At 38.1% G+C, this 25,277-nt stretch overlaps 1 protein-coding gene across 1 annotated transcript in view; it reads left to right on the top strand.

Annotated features, from left to right (window-relative positions):
• The window catches only part of NALCN (sodium leak channel, non-selective), a gene marked incomplete at its 5' end in the record, with an annotated part of 96,369 nt that overhangs the window by 44,736 nt on the left and 26,356 nt on the right, over positions 1-25,277 (top strand). The window contains 8 exons of the mRNA XM_009070593.1: positions 10,824-10,897; positions 19,554-19,655; positions 20,095-20,164; positions 21,362-21,453; positions 21,615-21,737; positions 24,232-24,288; positions 24,669-24,789; positions 24,890-25,021. Coding sequence (XP_009068841.1) covers positions 10,824-10,897; positions 19,554-19,655; positions 20,095-20,164; positions 21,362-21,453; positions 21,615-21,737; positions 24,232-24,288; positions 24,669-24,789; positions 24,890-25,021 — 771 coding nt within the window. The remainder of the gene's footprint in view (positions 1-10,823; positions 10,898-19,553; positions 19,656-20,094; positions 20,165-21,361; positions 21,454-21,614; positions 21,738-24,231; positions 24,289-24,668; positions 24,790-24,889; positions 25,022-25,277) is intronic.

Raw genomic sequence — 25,277 nt, 5'->3', positions numbered from 1 at the left:
AGGGAGTAATGGTATGAAATGTACATTGTAGATGAAGTAGAAGGGGAGTTTTAGTGACAGAGAGGGAGGTGTTCTTTAATACTTCTACATGTGTTTGAAAAATATTCACAGTAGGCTGGGAGTTTCCTTAGATAACCAGTATTTCAGTAAATTTTTGGACAGAAGAACTGGAAACATATAATTTTAGTGTGAGTGGGTGGAGGAGAGGAAAGGAAGTTGGCAGAAAATAAAGACATCTCACTGTGGTGACTTTCACAAGAGCCTGAGGGATAGTTGCAGCAAGTTTCAGGGGACAAGGAACTAAACAAACCTCAAGATTTACAACAAATCAGGTGTTCCATAAAATACATCTGAGTTGTCTGTAGAGCACTGGTTTTGCCTTCTTAACTTCAGGACTGGACTCAGAGGGGCACAGAAATACTTCTTTCCTAAAGGACATAAAACTTCTAGCAAGCCTTGCAGAAAATTGTTGTGAGGACACTTCTGAACTGGTTACTTATCTTTGGCCACACAACACAGCATATGGTTGTTAAATTTAAGTTCAAAACTGACAGGCTCATGAGATGAACTTTGAAAATGCCTATGGCTCAATATGTACAGATAACCCATGTGCATGTTTAGAGCAGAGACACAGCAGGACTAAACTACAAAACAAAGCACAAGAGCATTTGATACAACCATGTATTTTATAGTTCAGACCTTGTGCATCTCCCATTTGAATGAAGGACTATAAACCAGCCAGACCCCTTATTTCTCCATTTGTAAGATTAATTGGACAGTAGCAAACATCCTTCTTTTCCCTCATCTTTAACATCCTGTTTCACATGTATGAGTTTTGGGTTTAGTTCTGCAAGCAGTGCAGTTAGGAGCCATTCCTTTTTCCTGTGGGAGCTGGATACATCATTAAGGTCTAGCTCCTGGGAAAGCTTGACCTCCCACACCATATGCCTCTTCCATTGATTTCGTGCTAAGAGCAGAATGTACCTGTGTGATGGGAGGTCATGGTCAGGAAGTGAGAGCTGATCTCTGGGGTAGCCAGAGCCATTACCATGAGGGACTATGAATATGAAGCAGCAGAGCTCATGTTGGATTCTGCATTTAACACTTGTTTGGTTAATGTCATAGATTCTGTATTTCTAAGCTGCTGAGACATGCCACCTAATCTTGATAAGGTGGTGTTGTTTAATCTGTAAATTTGTTCCATCATGTTTTTTTTTCTGATCTGTGCTCAGATTCATTCATTACCCATTCTGTTTCTTGTGAAAAGAACCAATATTCTGAGAGTATTCCAAAATTTTCTGGAACTTTCCTTGCAGAAAGTATTTTAATTGTAAAAGGTGAAATATCCTTTCAGCTTTTCTAAGGCATAGCTTTTAATATGGAAGACAGGGTGTCCCAAGATATCTTTCAGAAAACCATCAGGCATGAATATATACTCATATAACTTACTTGCTCTTTTATCTTCTTAGACAAGAACCAAGGGTAGAATATTTATTCATTAATTCTAATTTCCAGATTTTCTATTTCTTACAGTAATAAACTTACATCCCAAGCTAATGAACCTCTCTGAACTTTATTTTGGGCATTCTATTGTGCAAAGCAGAATTTTGGCACAAAAAGTATAATAACATTCTGTTATGTTCCTGATTATTCTTCTCGCTAAGTAATTTGAAAGAATAATTTTATAACATTAATTTTGAGTACAGCAGAAGCTAATAACGTGTAAATGCACATGAATTCCAAGTAGAAAATATTATTTATTTTTATACACCAATAAATACTACAGTAATTCTTGAAGAACTTTGTGCATAAGAATCCACAAAAATCATTCAAGCTTTTCTCTTATCTGCTAAGTATCTGAGTAGAACTCCATTCTGCCATTTCAGTTTCCGTATACCACTTGTTAATTAAACACAGCCAAGTACTTCAGTCTTACCTATTTAGATAATGTGAAAATCTATCTAGATATAACATTCAGAAAAGTCATTAAAACAATCAACCTGCTGAAATGATAATGGCTTACGGATCCAGCATTTTCTCGCTCATTACAGTCCTGATTTTCAAAGCAGGTGATTTTTGTCCCATATCTCTTCACATGAGGTCTTTCTAATGAAGTTAATATATGTACATGCAGTGATGTATTTCAGGTTGACTGAAAATTAATCAGGAGACCTTTTTGTCTGCTTTGAGGTTTTTTGGATGTGTAACAGTGCCTCTATGACTAAATAGCCAATTTGTAGATTTATTTTCTCATTAAGTATTTTACCAAATATACATTTGAAATAAACATTAAATCTGGTAATGTTTAACTTCTTTGACCATGTTTGCCTTCAGAGCAGAGGAGACACAACTGCAGGAGTAGCAAGACTCTGTTTGTGTTAAGTTCTGTCTCTGACTTCTAACGATTTTAAATTGCTTTGTCAGTTTTGCCTCTACATAGTATATTCAAAATTCTGCCTGAAAAACATGGAATTTCAATTAGATTCTGAGAGAAAGGAACCCAGAGTCTGGATATTTTGCCATTTTCAAAAAGAGCCAAAATTCAGCATTTCTTTCTGGCATTTGCTTTCTACTTCATTGGTTTTACACTAGAATATTTCATGTTTGATACAAAGGCTGTGAATATGCATTGAAATACAAGGGGATGATACTACTTCTCATGTTTCTTCAGTCAACCAAAATACAGACACAGCAAAATTTTTAGTGCTGTTGTATTTTAACAGAGAAGAGCATGCATTAGTTTGGAGTGATGGGAGAAGCAACGAGGAACTGAGCTACAGGAAAGCTTTTCTGTTTCAGCCCTGTACTCTCCTTTTCCCTGCTTCTACCAAGGAATCCAGATCTCCTTTACCAGGCTCTTCTGTCTCCCCCTCCCAGGACTCATTTGCAAGAACTGATTAACAGTAGTCATGATCACTTTGTTCTAGCAAAGGGTAGTATGTGCATGTGCTTGTACAACTAGAAATAAGATTCTTTCTTGTTCTAAGTTACCTCTCACTTTGAACTCCCAGTCCATATCAGTCTTCTTCCATTCCCAGTCCAGCCCAGCCTGACAGACCCTTCTTCCCCAGGGCCTCGACATTCCCAGTTCAAGGTCTGGAATGGAACCTTCTTTCCATCACTGTGCATCCAGCAGAATGTATTAAAACCCCACATCAGCTTGGCCAGGAGTCCTCAGTTCCACCCTGGCTGGCATAACTCTTTACTAGTTTTTTCACAGGGTGTTCCTGGCTCCTGCATCAAGTAAAGACTGAAAACAAACCTTTCCAAGGTTGCACTTGCCAAAATTAGCAAAGGGATGGATCACCTCTCTTATGAGAACAGGCTGAAAGAGAGTTTATCAGCCTGTAGAAGAGAAGGTTCTAGGGAGACCCTACAGCAGCCTTTCAATAGTTAAAGGGGGCTTATAAGGTGGAGACAGGCTTTTTTCACAAGGGCCTGCAGCAATAGGACAAGGGGGAATGGTTTTAAACTAAATGAGGATAGATTCAGAGTAGATATAAGGAAAACTTTTTTTATGATGGCAGTGGTAAAACACTGAAACAGTTTGCCCAGAGAGATGGTGAGTTCTGCATCCCTGGAAATATTAATTTTCAGGTTGGACAGGACTCTGGACAATCTGATCTAGTCGAAAATGTCCCCACTCATTGCAGGGGGGTTGAACTAGATGACATTTAAAGGTCCCTTCCAACCCAAACCATTCTATGTTTCTATGAAAAATCTCCTCATTAAACCTCTGAAAGTTAAAAATTCAGGTATGCAAAGGGAAAAAAACCCAACCATATTATGACAAGACATAAAAGAGAGGAATTCTTCTCCCTCCCTGGAGCTGCTCCCCCATGTGTCTGAGATGGACTATTATCATCCCCTTTAAGTCTGTGGAGGTTTTATGAGTATGCTAATATTAGCCTTGTTCACATTCTCAGACTTAATTGAAAAAGGTTCTTGGTTATAAAAGGACATGTAGATTTTCCAGACCAGTAGTCAGCTAATTAGAAGAACATTGCTTTCCTTAAGAGACAGGCAGCAATCAAGGGCTGCAAAATGAATTAAGGCTATTTCAGGTCAATGACTCCCAAGAGTTAAGGAGATTATGCCTGCTTCTCATTCTGGACATGCGATCCAAAGAGACAGCCTTTGAGTCCTTGTGGCACTTATCTAACACTAGACCACTTTCTTGACTGTTTAGCAAGCCTGGTTTTTTTTGCATAGGACAACCTCACAAAAGGCCAGATTTTCAAAGTCCAAATAAAAATAGTTCTACTTTGAGAGAGGGAAATGGATTAAATGGTTTCTAGAGGTTCCCTTGTAATTGCATACTTTATGATTCTGTAGGCATTAAGCAAAGATTTCAAAAGAGCTTAAGAAATTCCCTACTACCTATAGGGTTTAGCCACTTAACCTGCTTAAATTCTTGTGAACATTTTGTTAGGTACCTACCAAAAACTTCCAGTCTGGCCTTCCATCACTCTTCATGTGACTTTTGTCACATTCACTTTGAAAAAGTCTAATCTCTTCAAGCCAAAGATACATAGGCAAAATGTTGCTGAACAAATAATAATATTTGCATTTGAGAGGCTGCACAGCAAACTCTTGTGGGCCAAAAATATCCTATATTTAATGGACTACACAAGCTTTGAACAGATTCTTCCCAAATATTTCCTCACTGTTTCTTATAATTCATTCTGATGTATTGCTTATTGTACTGAGTCTTCATATTTTCCCTAGAAGTTGTGCATGTTTAAATAACAATATAAAAGCTAACAGTCTGTTCATTCTGCAAGTCTGCATAAGCCATCTATTGGCATCCAACAAATTCCAAAATGAAACAGAAGCTTTGGATGATTTTTTTTCTTGCTTGGAATTTATGGCATGGTACAGTAGACTATTCCCATATGGTCCTGCACTTGCCTATAAAAAATTGCAATCAGCAGCACTAAGCTATAAATCCCAATTTTCATATAACACTTAAGAAATTGCCTTAGAAAAATTTATTTCATGCCCTTTTTTTTCCATTGGCAAGCAAACATTTCAGATATTAATGTCTCATTATTTACTTAGGACTTTGTCTCACCTTGTGTTGCAGAATACCCACCAACAGTTGTCTCTGAAGTAGTCTGATACAAAAATAGTGCACTACATCACCACAGATTTTTACCTGTTGATAGTATACAATTCGTATCAAATTCAAGTTGAAAATAATTGCTTTATATAGTGTTTGCTGAGGTTTGTGCACCGCAAATGTGTCACTATCAAAGCACCTCAAACCTTGACATTGAATAGCATTTCTCTAAACTTTATACCAGCTAAGGTATGGCTCAGTGATTTTAAGTGGCATAGAGCCCCTTGAAGTCAGCAGTGCTGTGCCAGTACACCTAGGCTGTAGGACTGGTCCACAGTCATTACCTGATAGGTCACAAAGGTACCGTCCTGTCTTGCTTTGCTTTTAGTCTTATGCCAAATATGTTCTTTTTCCATGTTATAAAGCCTGGATTTTTAAAATATACTTTTAAATAGAAATGATTGTTGAAAGTGTCTGCAGTACCTTTCCAAAGCAGCGGGTGGCACTTGCAGAGCAACAATATTCTGTGATTTCAGTTCTTTTACAAGTTACTGTGGTTTGTTGCTTTGTCCTTGTCAACAAATGGCATTTCATAGGATGTAGCGTTCAGACTGAGTTCACACTGACTGGACCAAGTCATTTTGCCTGCCTGAAGTCTGTCCTGTCAACAGCAGCAGACAAGGGTGCCAGCACTTGTGGAAGAGAAGCACTAGCTGCAGATTTCCTAATTCTGTGTCTATGGGCATATCTGTGTAAATAAACTCAGAGGAATGTGGGAACAATACATGACCTTTATTCACGATTTCATAGGAGCACATGCATTCCATCTAAAACCTTCCCATCCAGGAAATACTGCTGGCAATTTGCTGACCTGCCTTAATGGTTCCTTACAGTTTAAAAAAACCTGCAAGATTTCTTTAAAATGAGTTACTGAAAACAAATTTAACAGCAATCAGGTGCTGTTAGGTGATTTCAGGAGAGTGTCATATGCTAAAAAATAGTGTTCTAGAGCAGAAAGCTATATGGCACCATTATTTCTGCACTGAGTGTACTTATAGGTTGCATAAAGAAGTAAGTAAATAAATAAATAAATAAATAAATAAAGGCTAATAAAGATACACCGAGGGTGTCCTCGCAGTGCAATACAATCTGTAATAAAAAAACCCAGCAGGCTAAACAGAGATACCCTAAAATAACCTCAGTAGAGTATACTGTACATATTTAATTCTACATCATCTGATTGAGTAATGTCTTTTGTACATTAACACTGCTCATAATTTCCTCAGCAACATTCAAGAACTCGGCAGGTATCACAAGTTTTAATTGCCAGCCTCATTCTACACCAGCATGCAGCATCTAGGCATTATTAAACAAAATGCTGATCATTACCCCCATTTTCTGTTTGTACAGTTCCATTGCATTTGCCTGGTGTGCTATGCAAATTTGGAAAATTAAATGGGAAGCAGTTTAGTTTATTTACCTAATATAGAAATAAGGATACATATTTTTAAAACCTATAGTAGTGTTCAGTTTTCTTCAGCATGCGTATTGGTATATGATTGTTGCTGTTTGATGGCTGACTCCTTTAAGGATGAGAAATGGATCAATCCTGCATATCTAATAATATTATCTTGTATTGCTTATTCTGGATATTTCCAACTCAAGATAAATTCACCAGGGTTCTGCTGAAAGAAGGGTTCCTGAATGCTAAAGAGCAATGAGGACTATTATCTTCAAAATCCATAATCCTTGGAAATACCTATGCTGTTTTATCAGTTCCATTTTGGACCACTGAAATCCCTAGGCACCAGACTACAGGATCTTGTGCATACCTATGCGTTCCTGGATTAAGAAACTGGATACCTGGCTATCTAAATTCTATCACAATGCAGAGGCAGACAGGATTGTAACAAACCTTCAAAACTTCACATAAGTCATGGTCCATTGGGTATGCTTAGACCAAGGTCTGTGCCCAAGGATGTCCTGCCTCAGGTGCAAGTTTCACAGCTAGTCCTGAAAAAAAGGTGCAGCAAAAGTAAATGAACTCTGTCCAAATAGCATGATGCAACACGCTGTGTTCTGATCCCTTTCTCCATTCCCATGACTTCTTAGGCACAGAGGGGAAGCCATATGAGGAGTGTCTGAGATCACTTGGTCTTTTCACAGCCTGGAAAAGAGGAGACAGGGGAGACATCATAGCGGTCTACAACTTCTTCACGAGTAGAAACAGAGGGGCAGGCACTGATGTCTTCTGTCTGATGACCAGTGACAGCACCTGAGGGAATGGCACCTGTCTGTGTCAGGAGAAGGTTTTTCACCCAGAGCGTGGTTGAGCACTGGAAGAGGCTACCCAGGGAAGTGGTCACAGCACCAACCCTGACAGAGTTCAAGAAGTGTTTGGATGACACTTTCAGGCACATGGTGTGGTTCTTGAGCCTGTGCTGTTCAGGGCCAGGAGCTGGACTTTGATGATTCTAGTGAGTCCCTTCCAACTCAGATTATTCTATGATTTATTTGTTCAAGTATCACTGCATAAAATTCATTAACAGCTTCAGGAGTAGGAACTAGAGCCCAGTGTTTTCTCACCCACCTCGTTGGCTCCAGATATGGGCTTCTTCCTATTTCTTTTCTTCATCTCTCTGCCTCTGTGGATGATGCACCTCTGGGTGTGTGGTGGCCAGACACAAAGTACAATGCTGTTCTTGCACATCTCCAACAGACCAATAGTGTGTTCGTTGAAGGCATCAGAACCAGGGGGTGAAGCTATTTCCAGCTGAGTCACAAAAGGGATTTAGCAGTATGTTTTTATGCAAAATGTACTCCACATTGTCCTTCTTTGTTAGTCTTGCTACCTAGATGGAGGATTTGGAAGTCCCTGGTAGTATGTAAGTAGCACTTGCCCTAGACCCGCCGACATCTTTTCTTGAGATGTTTATCTTCCTGGCTGGCATTAGGTGGTTTGATGCTTGGCTTGAGGAAGCACTAAATGTATCAGTACAAGCGCTCAACATACTTGTAGAGTCTTTGAAAATATGGAGACACCTCCTTCCTGCTGCTTTCCCAAGGCATGTTCCTTGTTGACCACCTGGTGAATTTCCTTGCTTGGACCACAAGCATTAATGCCAAGGTGTTTTGTTACCCACTTTAAACACTGAAGTATTCTATACCAGATAGGGAGCTGTAGACAATTTCAGGAAAATTTTTTTGCCTCAGCTTTTTTTTCTGAAATTGGATGAGCAAGAACTGTAAATTTGGAAGGAAATTAATGCTTCCTCTGTTTGAAATATTTTTGATTTCTAAGATGATAACAGGTAAAGAATTATTGGAAATAAATGGACATAACATATTATTAGGCACCACCCTTTTTTTTCCTGATATTTGATGCAATTACAATTATTCTAAAGCAATTATTTATAACAGGAAAGAAAACCAACTGAAACAAAACTGCTGTTTTTTCACCTTCATTATTCCCACAAGTTTGATGTTCCTATTTTTGCCCTAAAAACATTACTTCCTCACATCTTGTAAAATAGATAGTCATGTGCTTTGGAGGTTTCTTTCAGCGATCTTGATAAGGGAAAAAAAGCAGTTACATGGGATTCCACTGACATTAATTTCACTGGCATTAGAACAAAAAATATGTGAAAGAGTTGCCATTGCTTTTAGCATTGTCAGTTATATCTATATCTATAATAGGGTACCATGCTGATAAATCCATGCTGAGATATTGCAAACAACTTAAAACATACACAAATATGTTTCAGTATATGAAATATTTATCTCTACACGTGTTTATTATAATGGTATGTTAAGGAAACTTCCCTGTCTGACCATGCAGGAGCCACTCTGGCAGTTACTCTTGCACCACCTGAGCTGGCACCGAAGCCCCTTTGCAGCTACACACAGTGAGACCAGATTTGCTTACTGACTCGGCCCCAGGTTTCCCATAGCAGAGTCTCAGACATCCCAATCCTTACAATAATTTAATCTTAGTACAATAACTAAATAACAAAATAGCAGCTCGAGCAGGTGACTCTGAGAAGGAGCCCCAAACAAAGGCATGCCCAGGCTTTTATACTCTCAGTCTAAGTGCAGGAAAGTCTGGGGTCATTGGCTCCTGCTGTGGCTCTGAGTGTCTCACCACATTCTCACCTGGCTGGGCCACAGGTCCCCTGGCCCTTTGTCAAGCAAAGGGTCAACAATTCACAGCCTCAGGCTGTGCCCCCAGACCTCATCCTGCAGCTTATGCTGCAGCTGCACTCCAATCTACCTGCACTGAATGTATTCCTCAGCACGTATAGCTCATACTGTAATTTTCAGTTTATTTTTATGTTAACCATATCAAGGCAATGGAATAATTTTTTTTAGATTCAAATATTCAACAAGTCTACTACTATGTTTTTAATCTTAACTGAAGCTCGAATACCTTATTTTCCAAGCTACATTCTGAAGTGTTGCATACTTTATTTCAGTTTTCAAGTTGCAGGTTTTTTATGCAACCCACAGATTTTCAAATTAGGGATGTTTTCAAATCATCTGTGTTCTTATTTCCACAGGCTCTCCAGGGATGGGTTAGGACATGAGAAGTATTAATGGAGGCACACTTGAAATGAGGCTGTAGCTCTCTGTTACAGGTGTTAAAAAGTAGTAGCCATTTTATTAAGGACAGCTGGTATAATTAACAAGTTTTAAGGCATTTTCTAGGCTTCTGTTTCTCTCCAAAGTAAGATCTCTTACTGCGACTCAGAGTCAATCTGAGTTCTTAAAGAACTTCCAGCTAAACTGTTTGTTGAATTACTCTGGATTTGAGATAGTGTTTTAGAAACATTTAAAGAACATTTAGAGAAATGTGCTTAAAGATTCCATTTCAGATTGATCAAAACCAGGGCACACATAGCTAGGGGCTCCCAAATCTCTCTCAACTATTTGCTACAAGATAACGATCTTCCAACAGTTGACAGATTTAAGTCTTACAAGGTGCCAGAGGCTTTCTGCTCATCACAGGTGCAATTCCTGAGCTAAATTCTTCAACTGTGAATTGTTCCTTGATTTGCCAAATTTATTAATCTCTTGCTTAGGAATTAAGTGCTAGTTTTTTCATATATCTCAGACCTTTCGTTTCATGTTCAGTAAGTCCTGTTCACAAGAACGTGCCTGAAACACTGTTCATGACCAGAGGCAAGCATAAGCACATTTTGGTCACCACATTTTTTGCTCTACATCTAGGGGGAAAAAAATAGACCTATTTTCACCTCGTCTAACTCTAGGCACTGAAATGATCCTTCTAAGCTTTGTCAGCTGGCTCTTTTGCATAGTCAAGGCACCTCCAGAGTAAGATCCAGCCTAGTTAGAGAAGGAGTAGCAAAAAAAGGTGTGACTTGGCCACTTGGAGAAGAAAATAAATGTGTAATAAAAGGAATAATATTTACATTAGTCAACAAAACTATCTGCTTCTGTCTACCCAGAACTACCTAGGGATTGGGATAGGGAGGCCCATAGCTGCAAGATAAGGCTAGGATCTTAGGCATTCCTCCAGGAATGTGCTCTTTGTAATAATTTTTTAACCATGATCTTTTCCACCATACTTTTCCTGCAAAAGAACAGCCATGCCACAGACTGTTAAAAACAGCTTTATCGTAGAGAACTTTATGTGTTTAATTTTACATGCACTTGACATCATAGTGTTTCAGGGTTCTGTCACATACACATGCTCTATTTTATGGCAATTAAAAAATGTGCTGTCTTTTTCTTAATTTTATAGCTCCGTAAATCTGTTTTCAGCATCAGAGCAAGAAACCTTCTGGAAAAAGAGACAGCAATCAATAAAATTCTAAGGTAAGAGTCAGATGTGCTTTGATATTGTTTTGACTCTCATCTGATTTCTTATAACCTTGTTTTCACAAATGTTACTGGATGTATAATATTTATGATAGTGTATTCCTTTGTTGTACATCTATTGCCTTCATTATCAAAGATAAATTGCTCTTTTTTCTGGCTATATTATATGCTTGAACAGCAACAAGAGAGAGATTGTTCTTCTTTAGTATGTATTTGAATTCTGTGTCATGAGGAAAGATCATGTTTCAGCTCTTTTCACTTCTTTCTTCTAACTTAACCAAAAAATGTCTCTTCATAAGTGGCGCTATTTTGCCTACAGAATTCTAGCCTGGTTCTTGCAAATATATGCCCATAAACATTTACAGGGGGTGCACACTAGAATGCATAGACTACAGCTAGTCATATTGCAAGTACCAAATGGACAATGAAGATTTCAGAACTGAGACTTCTGCAGAAGGATTTCCTGAATGTTTTAATAATGATCACTCCTTTCAGTATTCCATATCAAGTAAGTACTCAGCACCATAAGTGAATAACACAGATCCAAGCCTCCAAGACCCATGTCTGAAGTTGTCATATAGGTAACACCATGCTGCATTTTTTCATGCCAACAAATTTTTTCATTGTGCGTTAGCAATGCTAACAATGTATAGATGATTCTTTTTATATTTATATTTACATTCTCACCAAAGTAGGTTGCATCTCCAGAGTATTGTGAATGAGAGGTCCCAGGTAAATACACAGTATAAACGGGAATAACTGATCTGAAAAGTACAGCAGTGGGATTAGATGAAGTATGGCAGTGTTTCATGAGGAGTGAACTAGGAATTCGGTGTGATTTCTGGATTATGAAGTCTCATGAATACATGCCACTTGAGAAGTATTACAGCTCTGGTTCTTTTTAATGCTCTATGAGAATACAGCACAGGAGAAACTGTAGAAATTACTTTGAAACTTTTTGTCTTTAAACGCATGTAATGAAAACATAAACAATTACTAGTTCAAATGAATGCTCACTGTCAAAATATTATTGCTAAATATAGATACAATGACATAAGTATTCCAGTTTGACCAATTTATTTGTAAACATTTCTTTCAGTTTTGTGATTGTACCTTGATTTTACCGACATTACTGTTGAAGATAGTTTAAAAAAACAACTTTTACAAGTATGTGTTTAGATACATGCTTCCCAGCAGTAGTTCAGTAAAACATTTGCAATGAAATTTTGTGTTATATTAGAACTGTAAAATGTTATTGACTCCTCTAGGGTTACACAAATGTCAGTGTTTGGTGTGTTTCACATACTATATCACAGAGAAAATATAACCAACTGTATAGGAGGACTATGCATTACACAGAGGTACCTTTAGGTCTCTCTTCTGCATCTTTCTCTATCCAAACGTTGTTTTTTTCCCTTTATATGCTGAATTGCAGCTTGGCGTCTTCCCCAAGAGGAGGAAGAAGGACATTAATAGCCCTTGACATCCAGAGAGAGAGTTCATCCATTCAGTTGTAAGAGTCTCATCTGCTCATCTAGTGTTACATTACACAGCAAAATGAAGTTCTTGGGTCCCTTCATTTTCCTGCAGCTTTCTTGCTGAACTCCAGGGGAACTATCTAGTTTCTGAACATCCTCGTTTGTAAAACAACCTTCACCTTGCCTCTTTGAGGTCTTTGTGCAATTAGACATGGGAACTGAGTCAAAGATGTAGCAACTACTGTCCTGTGTACTTTGTCCAGTGGTTTGCATCACCCCTGCCAGTGTCAGAGCACGGACGGGCTTAACTCTTCACGTAAGTCCGTTCTGAGGTGGGGATTTCACCCTTGGAAAATGAAACAAGTTAAAAGTGAGTTACAGACAGTTAAAATAACTTTTTCAAAACAAAATCCCATTTAGTAGTGTCTCCAAATTGTGTACATCTCCATTCTTTTCTGAAAATTGTGATGCATTTACCTCATCAGCAAGAACCACTTCAAGCAAATTTAATTCCTCTGGCATATCTTCAGTGTCTCACACTTTTGTCTCACTCTATCTTGCTGTGAGCACTGCTTTTCCTCTTATAAGCAAGTTTTGTGCCTGTGGTTCTTCTGCCCCTCATTCTTTGTGGGATCATTATCTAAGAATGGGATCTAGTTCTTTATTAATCCCACTGCATTTCTGAAGTACAGAGAGTGGAGAAGGTCCAGTGAATACATTGTGTATAAATCAGTCCCTTTCTCCAATGCTTGAGAATAAGTTGTAAACTGCACAGAATGGTGAGGAAAGTGAGCAAATTAAAAGTAGTCTCACATAGTCCAAAATATAATCAAAGTATCAGTAGTGCAGAACCTCATTCTGGTGTCTTAAACTGTGCTTTGCAAAATCAGAAAACGGTTGAAATTGGGAGGGACCTGTGGAGGTCATCTGGTCTAACTTCCCTGCTGAAGCAGAGCTACCTCGAGTGAGTTGTCCAGTACCGTGTCCAGACATCTTTTGACTATCTCCGGGGAAGGAGACTCCACAACACGTATTAATAAAAACTATATATTGTGACAGTTTGGGAAACCAACATTTTTTAATTGGCAGCTTTTTGTCTTACATTACAGCTGATGCTACAGCCAAACTCTAAACTGATGCTAGGGGTATGCAATAGGATTTTCACTATTCTAGTCAAGATTTGTCTGATGCATTTACTGGGCTTGAGGCAATAACATAACTCATGCTTAAGTGGAACATTCAGTTTCATAAACAGCTAATTGAATGGAGTGCATTTATCTTAAGTTTGAAACTGAGACTGCCATGAGTGCATCTTGAGGGGGAGAAAAAAGAAAGCATTGCTTGAATTAAGTATCCTGTTCTACTAATTTGCTAATGTGCTAGAAGTTAATTCAAACTGTGTTCATACAAGTGTTTCTGCAAAATACAGTGTTGGGTTTTTTTTGAATGAGCAAGAAACAAGATTCTCTGTGCTTCTAGGAAAGTTATGAAGTTTATCTCTGAATAAAATCTCTCTGAACACTTAATACTGTAGTATAATCACTGTTTCTGCTAAGAGGATGAGCATTTTTGCTAGTTTATCACAGGAACATGGACATATTGGTCGGAAGGGAGCTTTGAGGGCCATGTTGTCCAACTGCCCAGTTCAAATAGGATGATTCTAACACTGGATCAGATCAGCTCTGCATCTTCCACCTGCTCTGTCTCTACAAAAAGGACCAGGAGGAGGATCTGGGAAACTACAGGCCTGCCAGCTTGACCTCAGTACTGGTGAAGGTCATGGAACAGGTCATCTTGAATGTCATCCTGCAGCACATATGGAACAACCAGAGGATCAGGCCCTGCCAGCTTGTGTTTATGAAAGGCAGGCCTTGCTTGCCAACCTGATATCATGTTCCTTTAGAAGGGAATCTCCTACATATTAAGCCTGTCTTTTCTTCCTCTCAGAGCCAGTTGCAATACTTATGCAATTGGCCTTATTGATTGTGGTGGTGTCTCTAGTGTGACTGGACATTTGTCCACTTCATTCTTAGGCTGTTCTTCTATACACAAAGCCTGATGCCTATTTTGCAGGAGTACCTGAGGGAGTTAGGAGGGTTGAGAGGGATTTCCTTTGCTTCCCCAGGTATGGGCTACCCTCCATTCACGCCTTCACCACTGGTACCTGCTCCTTGCTGGGAAATGGATAGATGACCCCCTTGATTGTGAATTGTTTCTGGTGGCTGCTTACGTCTTTGGGAGGCCATAACATTGTCCCTCCTATCAATCTCCCTCTCAGATCCTCTAATGCTTCTCAGCCTTTCTACTTCATCTTATAACTCTGCTGCAAGGCTGAGAAGGTCATCCACCTACTCACATCTAATACAACTGCCATCATTACTACCATCCACTGAGAGGCTTAGGCATTTCCTACAGCCTGAAGCCTGGATGGCTACATGATTTTTTAGCCTGTTTTGGGGGGAGCTCTGTCCGGGTTACCCGGTAATCCTGGGTGACTTGGCACCCACTCCCTGCTGAGTGAGGACCATCTTGAGCTTTCTCGACTAGAGTAAAGACCAGCAATTGAGCTAACTGACTGTGATGCCATGGCTGAGTGTTCTTCCTGCTCAACCTGCTTGAATGAACTGCTGCACAAACAGCCACACCATGTCCTTCTGATGCACCACGTTCTGTTTGCCCACCCTATTCGCTGCACTCTGGTCATTCACGCTCACTGGAACCGTGTAAATCTCCTGCAGTGCTCTTGGCTCTGCCCCCTGCTCACCTCATTGCCTGCTGAGAGCTTCCAGGTGCAAACAGGGCTGTATGCTGCTACTTGGAAGTCCCTGAGATCAGGAACCCCCTCTAAAGCTTGATCTACAATTCACCCTCTGGACTTAGCTCCATCACTGCTGCTGTCACTGCTGTTGCTGCACCAACTGGTGGAATACACATATCCGTTGGTGAGAAGTTACTCTGTTTTATGGGGTTTGTACCAAATGACCACCATGTTATAGATCAATGCAAAGCATAATTGTGAAGTAAAGTTACTGGGCTGTGGAGTCTCCAACACTGCAAGTACAGAAAAAAAAAAGACGCATCAGCCTGAAATAGTGTAGATATCACTGATCCCATTTGAGAGAGGTGATAGACTGGATGGCCACTTGAGGTTTCTGCTTCAACATTGCTTTTATCAATTCTTCAATAATCCAATGAAAGTAGTTATTATACAAACATCTGTGAGAGAAGAAGCTGACACAGTGAGGCAGGAATGACAATCACAATATAAAATTGCTAAAGGAAAAAGAAAGTCTGCTCCCATAGCTCAACAGGGTGAGCAGACACTAAAGAAAATAAGTGACCATTTGGTTTTTTGCTTTAGAGATATATGGAAGGAAGCAAGAAAAATCATGACTTATCCAAGTTGCATTAATCCATTTTATTTTACCAGCCAAATTCAGATTTTTTTTTTTCCAAAAGAACAGTAATATAGCTGTGGTGAAAATGTGCATGTTGCTTGCTACTCAAAAAGTGCCTAATTTAATTAAATTTATAAATGAAAGAGAGAAATGCTAAAACGCCTATCAAGTGGATTCCCCATAAATCTTAGATTGTCACATTTAACCATATATTCCAAGTTAGGTGGAATTGTAATGAGAGCATAGAAAGATTTAGTAAGGAGAGAAATTCATAGAGAGTGGGAACAGTGCTGAATGAGGCTGATAACGGTGTGTCATACTGAAGTGTACCACACTGCTAAGACTTTGGTATAAGCATGTTTCAGGGAGAACAAGAACAAAAGTACATAGTAATATATGCAGTTGCTACAGTTACTATATAAGTACTCACTCATTGAAGTAATACCAAAAAAAAACCCCAAAAACCAAAATCAGTATTATACTGGAATGCAAGAAGATGAATAAACACTTGTTGCATAATTGATTCCTAACTAAAATGTCCAAGCATGAGCCACCTGCGTACCCTCTCCAAGAGGCCTCAGAATATACATTAAAGGTATAGTATTTTGAAGCATTAATCAAAGCATTTATCATTTTACATTAGCTTGAAGATTGTTATTTGAACACTGTTTGCTACTTATTTTTCAGGGATTCCAAAGCATGAAATAGTTTGAAGGACTTCAGAACTTTGAACCTCATAATTGGTTACAGGTAATATAAACTATGTGGTACAAACTATGTGGTATCCCCATATCATATTGTTCTGTGTGATCTTCGTGTGGCTTTTTATAACCTATGGAGTCTAATTTTCTTTTTTGGGATATTTTATTACATTTGCATTTTTAAAGGCAAATTTGGAACATGTAGTTCCCAGTTGCTGGACTGTGTTCAGAGTTCTGCAAGGTGAATACAAAGTCCAGAAGCTTGACATATTTCTTGTCTCTTCTCCTTTGTTTCATAACTTCCTCATTCCTCCACAAGTGAAAGTGAACCTATCTAATATTTCATAGAGGTGGCAAAGGAAGATGAAAAGGACTATTTCAGCTAAAAAAAAAATTATTCTGTCTCTGTTGTTTGAAGAAAGGTCAAAAGATTCTGACCAACTACAGCTAAGTAAAAGCATATCAAGGCAAGAAAAGTTGGTTTCTTTAAACTCCAATTCTCAAACCACATAGGACAGAATTTTTTACTGCGAGCTAAGTGGTGATGTCTATCATCCAAGTGACAGAGGTCTAGTCAATAAAGGTAATGGAGCCCAGTGAGATCTTTAGCTAACTGCTTTGTTGTTAGATGCCCACTTTATGATTATTTTAATACCTTCCAAATGCCATTAATTAAATTAATTGACCAAGCATTCAGTGAAGTTGTCCACATATGGACATCTAGTAATGTATGAGATGCCAGAAGATGTTCAAAACATGCTCTTGAAGATGGCAAGTAACACAGAAATTTGTAGGGATACTGTATCCTGCTGGAGCAGCAGCTGGAAGCAAAAATGTCCAGATCCTGAGTTAAAAAGGTGATAAAGCATAGCTTTTACTAAGAGTTCATAAAAGGAAGATTAAGGCACTAATTCCCATGAAGCAGAGAATACCGGGAGAGATGCTGTCAATAGTAGCCTCGGCCTTTTTCTCTGGAAATACAAAAAGTTTCATTGCACTTGCTTGATAAAAATTTCTGATCCCCGTGCTATACAACTGGCATTTCATTTTTTCTCTGTTGACTTCAGTGGGAGCTGCAGGGCTTCCAGAGGTATTGCAAATGAGGCAGTAGATACAAATTCTAGATATGGATTTAGGAATCTAACTTAGAGATCATAAAAAAACCTGTCTTTCGACAGGTGTTACCCTTTATGCATGCCCATGCTGCTACAGAATGCCCGTAGTATATGGCTAAGTCTATTTTATTATGCCATTAATAATCAAATAAGTCATCTTGTTCATTAGTCAGGTAAAGAATTTATTGTTTAAGCATTTAAAGTTCTCTTCTATTATGCACACTAAGAGTTTATGAAACTGTAAGTAACCTGTGTACAAGAAAAGGTGGAAAGTTTATGTGCAAGTCACTTTTTGATGTCAAGAAAATAATTTCTAGCTGTTATAAGCAGAGCACAATAATTTATATTTACAGGAGGAAAAAAAAAGATTTTACCCTCTTTGTCACAGTGAGAAGCCTCTATACAGAGGTCAGACCCAAGAACTTTCCGTTATCTCTGCTGGGAAAAACTGGATTGTCATTTTAATGGAGGTAGATAGGATCATCTTTTTTTTTTTTGCTTAAATCGAAAATTGAACAGATATTCAAATGTCTCTTGGTTTTTGACAGTGTTATGTGGTATAATCCTCCATAATATAATGCTTAAAATCCATTGGTATTCAAATGTACATGATTTGTCTAAGATGAGCTGTGTTTTATAAGACGTGTAGTAATTTTCTTAAATGTCATGATGCTTCAGTTCAGTGCAGTGTAACCTAATGTCTTCTATAACAATATTTGTGGCACAACGCATTTTTCTAGCATGCTAATCTGATTGGCAGTGATGACACTGATGAGCATTCTAAGTTTATCATTTTTGTTCCAGATCTCACTTTGGATTCCTACTTGTTTTATTTATGGGTTTAAATCCAAAAGAAGAAGAAAGAGCAGAGAAGATTGGAAAACGAAGACACAACGGGGAAAGAACATGCCATGGACACCTTTTGCCATCAAGCATCATCATCCCATGCTGTCAAGGATAGCATTTATCTAAGCCTTGTAGCAGACCAGTAAATAGAGTGGTTACTCAAATAGTGTATAGTTTATTTCATGTGTTTAAAAAATGGAGATTCAGTTCCATTAAAAGTATGGAATATTACCAGCTGGGTCTTGTGTTTCTTTGAATGATTGCATAACACAAAATGAGCAATAAGGAGTGCACAGTGTAAATTTAAACCCAAAGCATTCCTGGAAAGTTAAAATATGTTTCCAATGTTGAAATTCCATTTGTCAGCCATTGAAGGATTTGTGTGAACTCTTTTGGGGGAAACATCTCTTTTTCTTAAGCAAATAAATTTCATTGTAGCCATCAAGATAAAGATATGCATGCTCTGTTTAGCTGTAGCACACTTACTAGCCAACAAATACTCATTTCTGCCAAAATGTGCAAAATGTAAAATATGTTTGCCAAAATTAAGCAAAAGTAAAATGAACCATGTCAAACAAGTGAGAAAACCCACACAACAAAATGCTGCAAGTTGAATGTGTTTCCAAAGATAAGACATTTCATATCACAAGGTATCGTTTCTTACTGTATATGGTTCCAGTTATTTAGAACACTTAAAATTATGCTGTAAGTCTTAAGTGTGTATGTACAGCCCTAAAAGGGACTAAAATTGCTGTTGTACTTGTCCTATTCCCTTCTTTATTGATGAGAAGCTGGTTTTACTGATAGTGCATTGCTTGACCCCTTTCACACTGAGGCACCATAGATTCTGCAGCAAACTGAAAAAAAGCAGTCATAGGTGGCTGTTGCTAAGGCATGGAGGAGTTTCATCAGGTGACCAGTTGTGTTGCAGAGTAGGCACCATTGCCTTGGAAATATACTTTCATGCAAAGTCCATTGCTGTTTTATTTTTATTGTCTATTGTTATTGAAGCACTTGCTTCCCACAAAGCCAAACTGACTTCTCTGAATTTTCTACCTCTGAAATTATCATTTATACTGAAAACTCAGTGTCATCATCTTTATATTTCTTTGTAGGGCCTGCACTAGACAGCGCATGCTGAGCGGATCATTTGAGGGGCAGCCAGCAAAGGAAAGGTCAATACTTAGTGTCCAGCATCATATACGGCAAGAACGCAGGTAAACGTGGACAGAAAGGATGGTTTTAAAATATTCTCAAAATAAGGATGACAACAAGAATTAAATCTGAGCAATACTTAACATGTGAAAACCTGAAATTACTTGCTTATACAAAGAACTGCATTCTACCATTCTTCATTGTAGCTATAATGAAATTCATTGTACTGTATAAATGGGAAAAATATCTTTTTATTTCAAATGTCATTTCCTTTGCCGACTACAAAACTATCAATTTAAAGATCAGAAGGAAAGAAATTGGCTTATGTTAGACCAGATTGAAAACAATTGAAGAGCGTATAAGCTTCTGATGTTAGTGAGAGAAAAATGATGAAAACTTGAGATACTGGGTGGCTGGAGAGTAGTGCTTTATAATGGTCATCCTATAAAGGTCAAAATTTCATCATGAGATGTATTGTTAAATTGGTTATGATTGTTTCAGGTCACTGAGACATGGTTCCAACAGCCAGCGAATCAGCAGAGGAAAATCTCTTGAAACATTGACTCAAGATGTAAGTCCTCACTGAAATGGTGATTTCAATTGAGAATAAAAGAAATAGGAATATATACTATCAAATAAATGCTTGTGTAAGACTAATTTCTATTTATGAACTTGCTTACAACTTGTCTTTTGAACTCTTGAAAGGAAGTCATATAGCAAATACTGTAACTGCATTAGAATTATCCTCAAAATAATTGACATGGTTATTTTACTGATAGACTTACTGGTTTTGAAACACTTGCTGAGATAGATTCACTGAAGCTGTAGACACCACATTAGGAACACAACAATTGCTACCCAGGACACCTTTAATAGCCCTACTCTGAAATTGCACAAATTACTCAGGCTGGCAAAACAGCCCTTCAAAATGTCTGATGGAAGTTTAGCAACATTTTTCAAGCACCCGAACTGTCAGACAAAGAGACAAGGACTCAAAGGGAGAATAGTATTCACGGGTTTTACTGTAGTGTAGTTTCATGCAGTTAAATTTATTTTCATTTCTGCAAATTCATACAATATTTTGTGGATCTCTGTGATAATGAAGATTCAAGGGGCAATATTAGTCCCCCTGTTTCCAAACTATCACAGTCTTGAAAGACACTGCAGGTAACTAAAGCCAATGTGACTTTGCTGATGTCCAGTAGTAAGGATAACATCCAGCATTACCCTGCCAAGAGTGTTCCGAAGACTCACATAAATAAATCATAGTAATACTGATTGTACTCTCCACTGGATGAGCTGAGACAGCATCCTCCCTCCCTCTTCCCTGTCCCTGCACTCAGCAGTCACTACCTGTATGTTCTGCATGCCTTGCAGCCTGGCAGCTATGCAGAAGGTTTGAGAAGCTGAAAGGTGTCTAAAGCCTTTTCTTTCCCAGACTTTGCCCTTAGTAACTTTGATGGTATTCATTCCAGTTCAGAGAGATTGCATGAGCTTACAGGACCTCTGCTTTTAGAGTTAAAAGTTAGATTGGATGGAACCTCAAGCATGAAATTAGAACTGAAATTAACCTTGATGAAAATAAGAAGCCTTATGCTGTAGATAGGAAATACTGTACAATATGCTTGACTGAGCTGATGTGCAGTACATTTGAAAATAAAGACTCTTCATTTGAATATTTCTATGCAAAATACTATATCGTGCTTTCATCTGATACATTAAAAAACAACCCTCAGACCTCATTTAAAAGGAATCATTTTGCTTCTAGCACTCCAACACAGTGAGATACAGAAATGCACAAAGAGAAGACAGTGAGATAAAGATGATCCAAGAAAAAAAGGAACAAGCTGAAATGAAAAGGTATTTAAAAATCAAAGGTCTCAGTGCACATTTTCTATATTAACTATTCTCTGTATGAAGTAAAAAAGTATTGAGAGTCAATATGAAAAAAAGAACAAAGTAAGGGATATTTTTTGCCAGGTATAATGCATAACACTTAATAATTTACATTTTTTCAAAAGGAAAGTCCAGGAAGAGGAGCTGCGAGAGAATCATCCGTATTTTGATAAACCACTTTTCATAGTTGGGCGTGAGCACAGATTCAGGAATTTCTGCCGAGTGGTGGTACGAGCTCGCTTTAATGCGTAAGTTCACTTCATCTCAGCATTGCTTCCAACAGGTGTTTGCCTTCTTGTCCTCAGAAATCAAGTTTTAACTTTTATTTTACAAGGAAAACTGCACATAGTGTAGTGACAAGTTGACAGTCATTGTGTGTGCTGAAATCTTGCCTTTGGAAGGAAAGAAGCAATAAAACACTGCATAAGGGCAGATGTGTTTATGCCATCTGTGATGCTGAGGTGGGACAAGACTGTGGGGAAACTGCAGGCCTAAGCTGAGAGGACAGGCTAATGCTTCCCATTTTGAGACCTTGGGGAATCAGCTTGCTATTCTCTTCCTGTTCCCCCTCATAAGGCAAGAATTTTTTATACTCCAAGTTTCTCATAGAACAGAAAAGGTGAAGAGAAATGAATTGCACCTATGCTCACCTGAAGACTCGATAGCTCATAATTAGTGACTCAGAATGGGATGGGGAGGTGTTCATAAAATAGAGAAGAAAAGATGAGAACAGTTGAAAACCAGGAAGACTCAGCAACTAAATTGTAGCTGTATATGAGTGTGGCAGAAACAGATCTATGTACAAGTAGCTTGATATAAAATCATCTTACTTTAAACTTTTGTGACTGGCATCCTAATTTTGGCAGGTTAATGCATGTCACCATGCAAACAGTGTAAGAAAAAGATAGCTCAAGCATATGAGCTTGACACTTGGAAGGGCTAGTTTCAGCACCTTCTTTACCACTAATTTTCTCTGTGCCCTTCAACAAATTGCTTCTAGTTAGCATGGCAGGAAGGCTAGATACTCAGTTTTGCAATAACTGTATTTAAGTGTTCTGCCACCTATGCAGAGGCATGTCCTTGAGTTTTGTCCCTAGTTTTTCATGCAACTGCTAACTTGGTTGTGGTGCACTGGTCCATGAAGCAGCTGCAAATTAAAACAGAAGACCAAAACACACGAACATGCATTCCAATCCACTTATCAAATAATTGTCAGTGCCTCTTAGCATTGTGGGGTGCCCAATGGTAACAGGATATTTATATTGCAATAGTTCAATGAAAAGATTTTCACTGGTTTTCTTAAGCAGACCTTTTTTTTTCCCATTTATTTATATCCTACATGCTTTATTCATTGTCCCACCTAGCTTGCCAAGTAGGATAATCTAGGTATCTTTTTCAAACTGGTATGCTACATTTTTTCTTCCAATAAAAAAGGCTCAGAAATCATAGAATCATAGAATCAACCTGGTTGGAAGAGACCTCAGAGGTCATCGAGTCCAACCCTACCATCATTACTAGACCAAGGCACTAAGTGCCTCATCCAGTCTCATCTTAAAAACCTCCAGGGATGGTGAAATGCTATTATGTACAATGTGGGGAAGAGATATGATCTTAAGAAGATGCAAATGTCAGTGGGTTCAGTGGGAAGGCTCCTAATCCAGTACTGACTGGTGTAAATGGGTGAATCTGCTCTGCAGAAGATGCTTCTTATTCCCCTTGTATGTCTTTTGCATTTTAGTAATTCATAACCACGAAAATCTCTCTGGTGGTAATTCCTCAAGTCAGGTCAGTCCATTTTTCACTTTAAGCTCAAGAAAGGGAGTGATGACAATTTCACATCCCTATGGCTAAAGACTTCCAATGGAATACAGGATACCTCAGTGCAGATCCTGTCTTGGCATGATTTACTACAGGGTTTGAAAGATAAGTAAAAGTGCCCACAACCACTGGGAGTCTTCTTGGATAGGATTCTTGTAGCTTGTCCTGCTACAGTCATTCTGCTTTGTATAAAAGGGATAAATAATTGCTGGAGCAAGAACTTAACTTGTGTCATCTAGATATGTACATATTACTTATAGAGTGGTTCTCACTGTCTCTGACTACTTAATGTGTGTTTGGATATGGTAGGTGGAGCACAGCAACTACAAAGGAAAATTTAGATATGGATAACCTAAAAATATTAATCAGAAAAAGATTGAAGAAGTAATAAAAGAAATAGGCTAGTGAAATGATTTATTTTTTGTTGTACGTTAACGGAGGATATCACATTGGCTGGTTTCAGCTGGAAATCATCTAGATCCTCTCCCATGAACAGGGAAACCTTTCACTAGGTCGGGTTGCTCAGACATAGTCCAAGAGATTTTAAAGTAAAAGGAAAGAACTCCTGAGGAAATATTTTGGTACATAAAATTCAGTAGCTGGTTATCCCCATCATTCCTAAGCAAAATACAAAAATAAGTCCTTTTTTTTTTTACAAAATGAAAAACCAAAAACCAGCAGTTCAAAGAAACATTAGAGGAATTGCAGGTAGACAATGAGTTAAAGTGATACTAGCTGTTCTGATAATATGAATGAAATTGCATAGAATTAAATGAAACTTATATAGACATTTAAAATTAAGACGAGATAAAATGGAGCTTTGATTTTTGGACAGAAATTACTTTGAGGTGATGGATGCATGGTATAATTATAATGCTGACTAAAATAAAATGTAAATGACTGTATCTTTTCTTCTTTTTATAGTTCTAAAACAGATCCTGTTACTGGAGCTGTGAAAAATACCAAATACCATCAGCTTTAGTAAGCACTGCAAAAGTAACTTTGCTTGATCTCATAAGCCTGCAGTATCTGTGTGTGAGCACACACATGCATGTATGTGTGTATATGTGCATGCACATTGTCTATTTCTTTTTTTTTTCCCCAATAAAGGTTTTTCTTTCCATGGAGTTGTTTGGGGAGGAGGATGAATAGGAAGAGGATTTTTTTTATCAGACTTTTCTTCTTCACTTGCATGTAACTTCCCTTGTTTTTACTATGCATTTCTGAAAGACTGAAATCTTTTACTCTCCTCGGCTTATTTTCTTTTTTATAGGAAAACTCTTAACTGTGGTGTAGGCACAAAAGAAGTACACGGCACTCTAGGCATTTCTGCAATACTTATCCTTATGTATTGTTCACAGTGACTTGCTGGGTTTGGTTACTTACCTGGACTGGGTCATGATCATTGTTACTATATGCTCCTGCATTTCCATGATGTTCGAATCCCCTTTTAGAAGAGTTATGCACGCTCCAACACTCCAGGTACTGCCACTGAAACATTTAACAATTAATGAAGCACACTCACCTTGGTTTTCTCCATTGCCTGTTCCTAAATTATGATTGTTCTCACTTTGATTTTCAGATTGCTGAATATGTTTTTGTAATATTCATGAGCATTGAGCTTAATCTGAAGATTATGGCAGATGGTTTGTTTTTCACACCAACAGCTGTCATTAGGGACTTTGGAGGAGTTATGGACATATTTATATATCTTGTAAGTCTTTATGTTTATGGGAGGGGTTTGTAGCATTCTTAATTTTGTTGTCTTTAGTTATATAAATGTTTAGTAATGTTAAAAAGTTTGGCTATGCACTCTGATGCAAATGCAGTAGAGCAATTTGTGTACGGACACTGCTATTTTCATGTGCAGTCCTGTCAATTATGTATACAAATACTTGTTTAGAAATCTAAAAATACACTGACATGATAAGCACCTGACAATTTAGTGTAGAGCCACTGTATGTCCCCTT

Source organism: Acanthisitta chloris, unplaced genomic scaffold (assembly GCF_000695815.1).
Source record: "Acanthisitta chloris isolate BGI_N310 unplaced genomic scaffold, ASM69581v1 scaffold18012, whole genome shotgun sequence".
NCBI lineage: Eukaryota > Metazoa > Chordata > Aves > Passeriformes > Acanthisittidae > Acanthisitta > Acanthisitta chloris.
The sequence above is the reverse complement of the archived record's forward strand: the minus strand, read 5'-3'. Positions and strand labels throughout refer to the sequence as shown.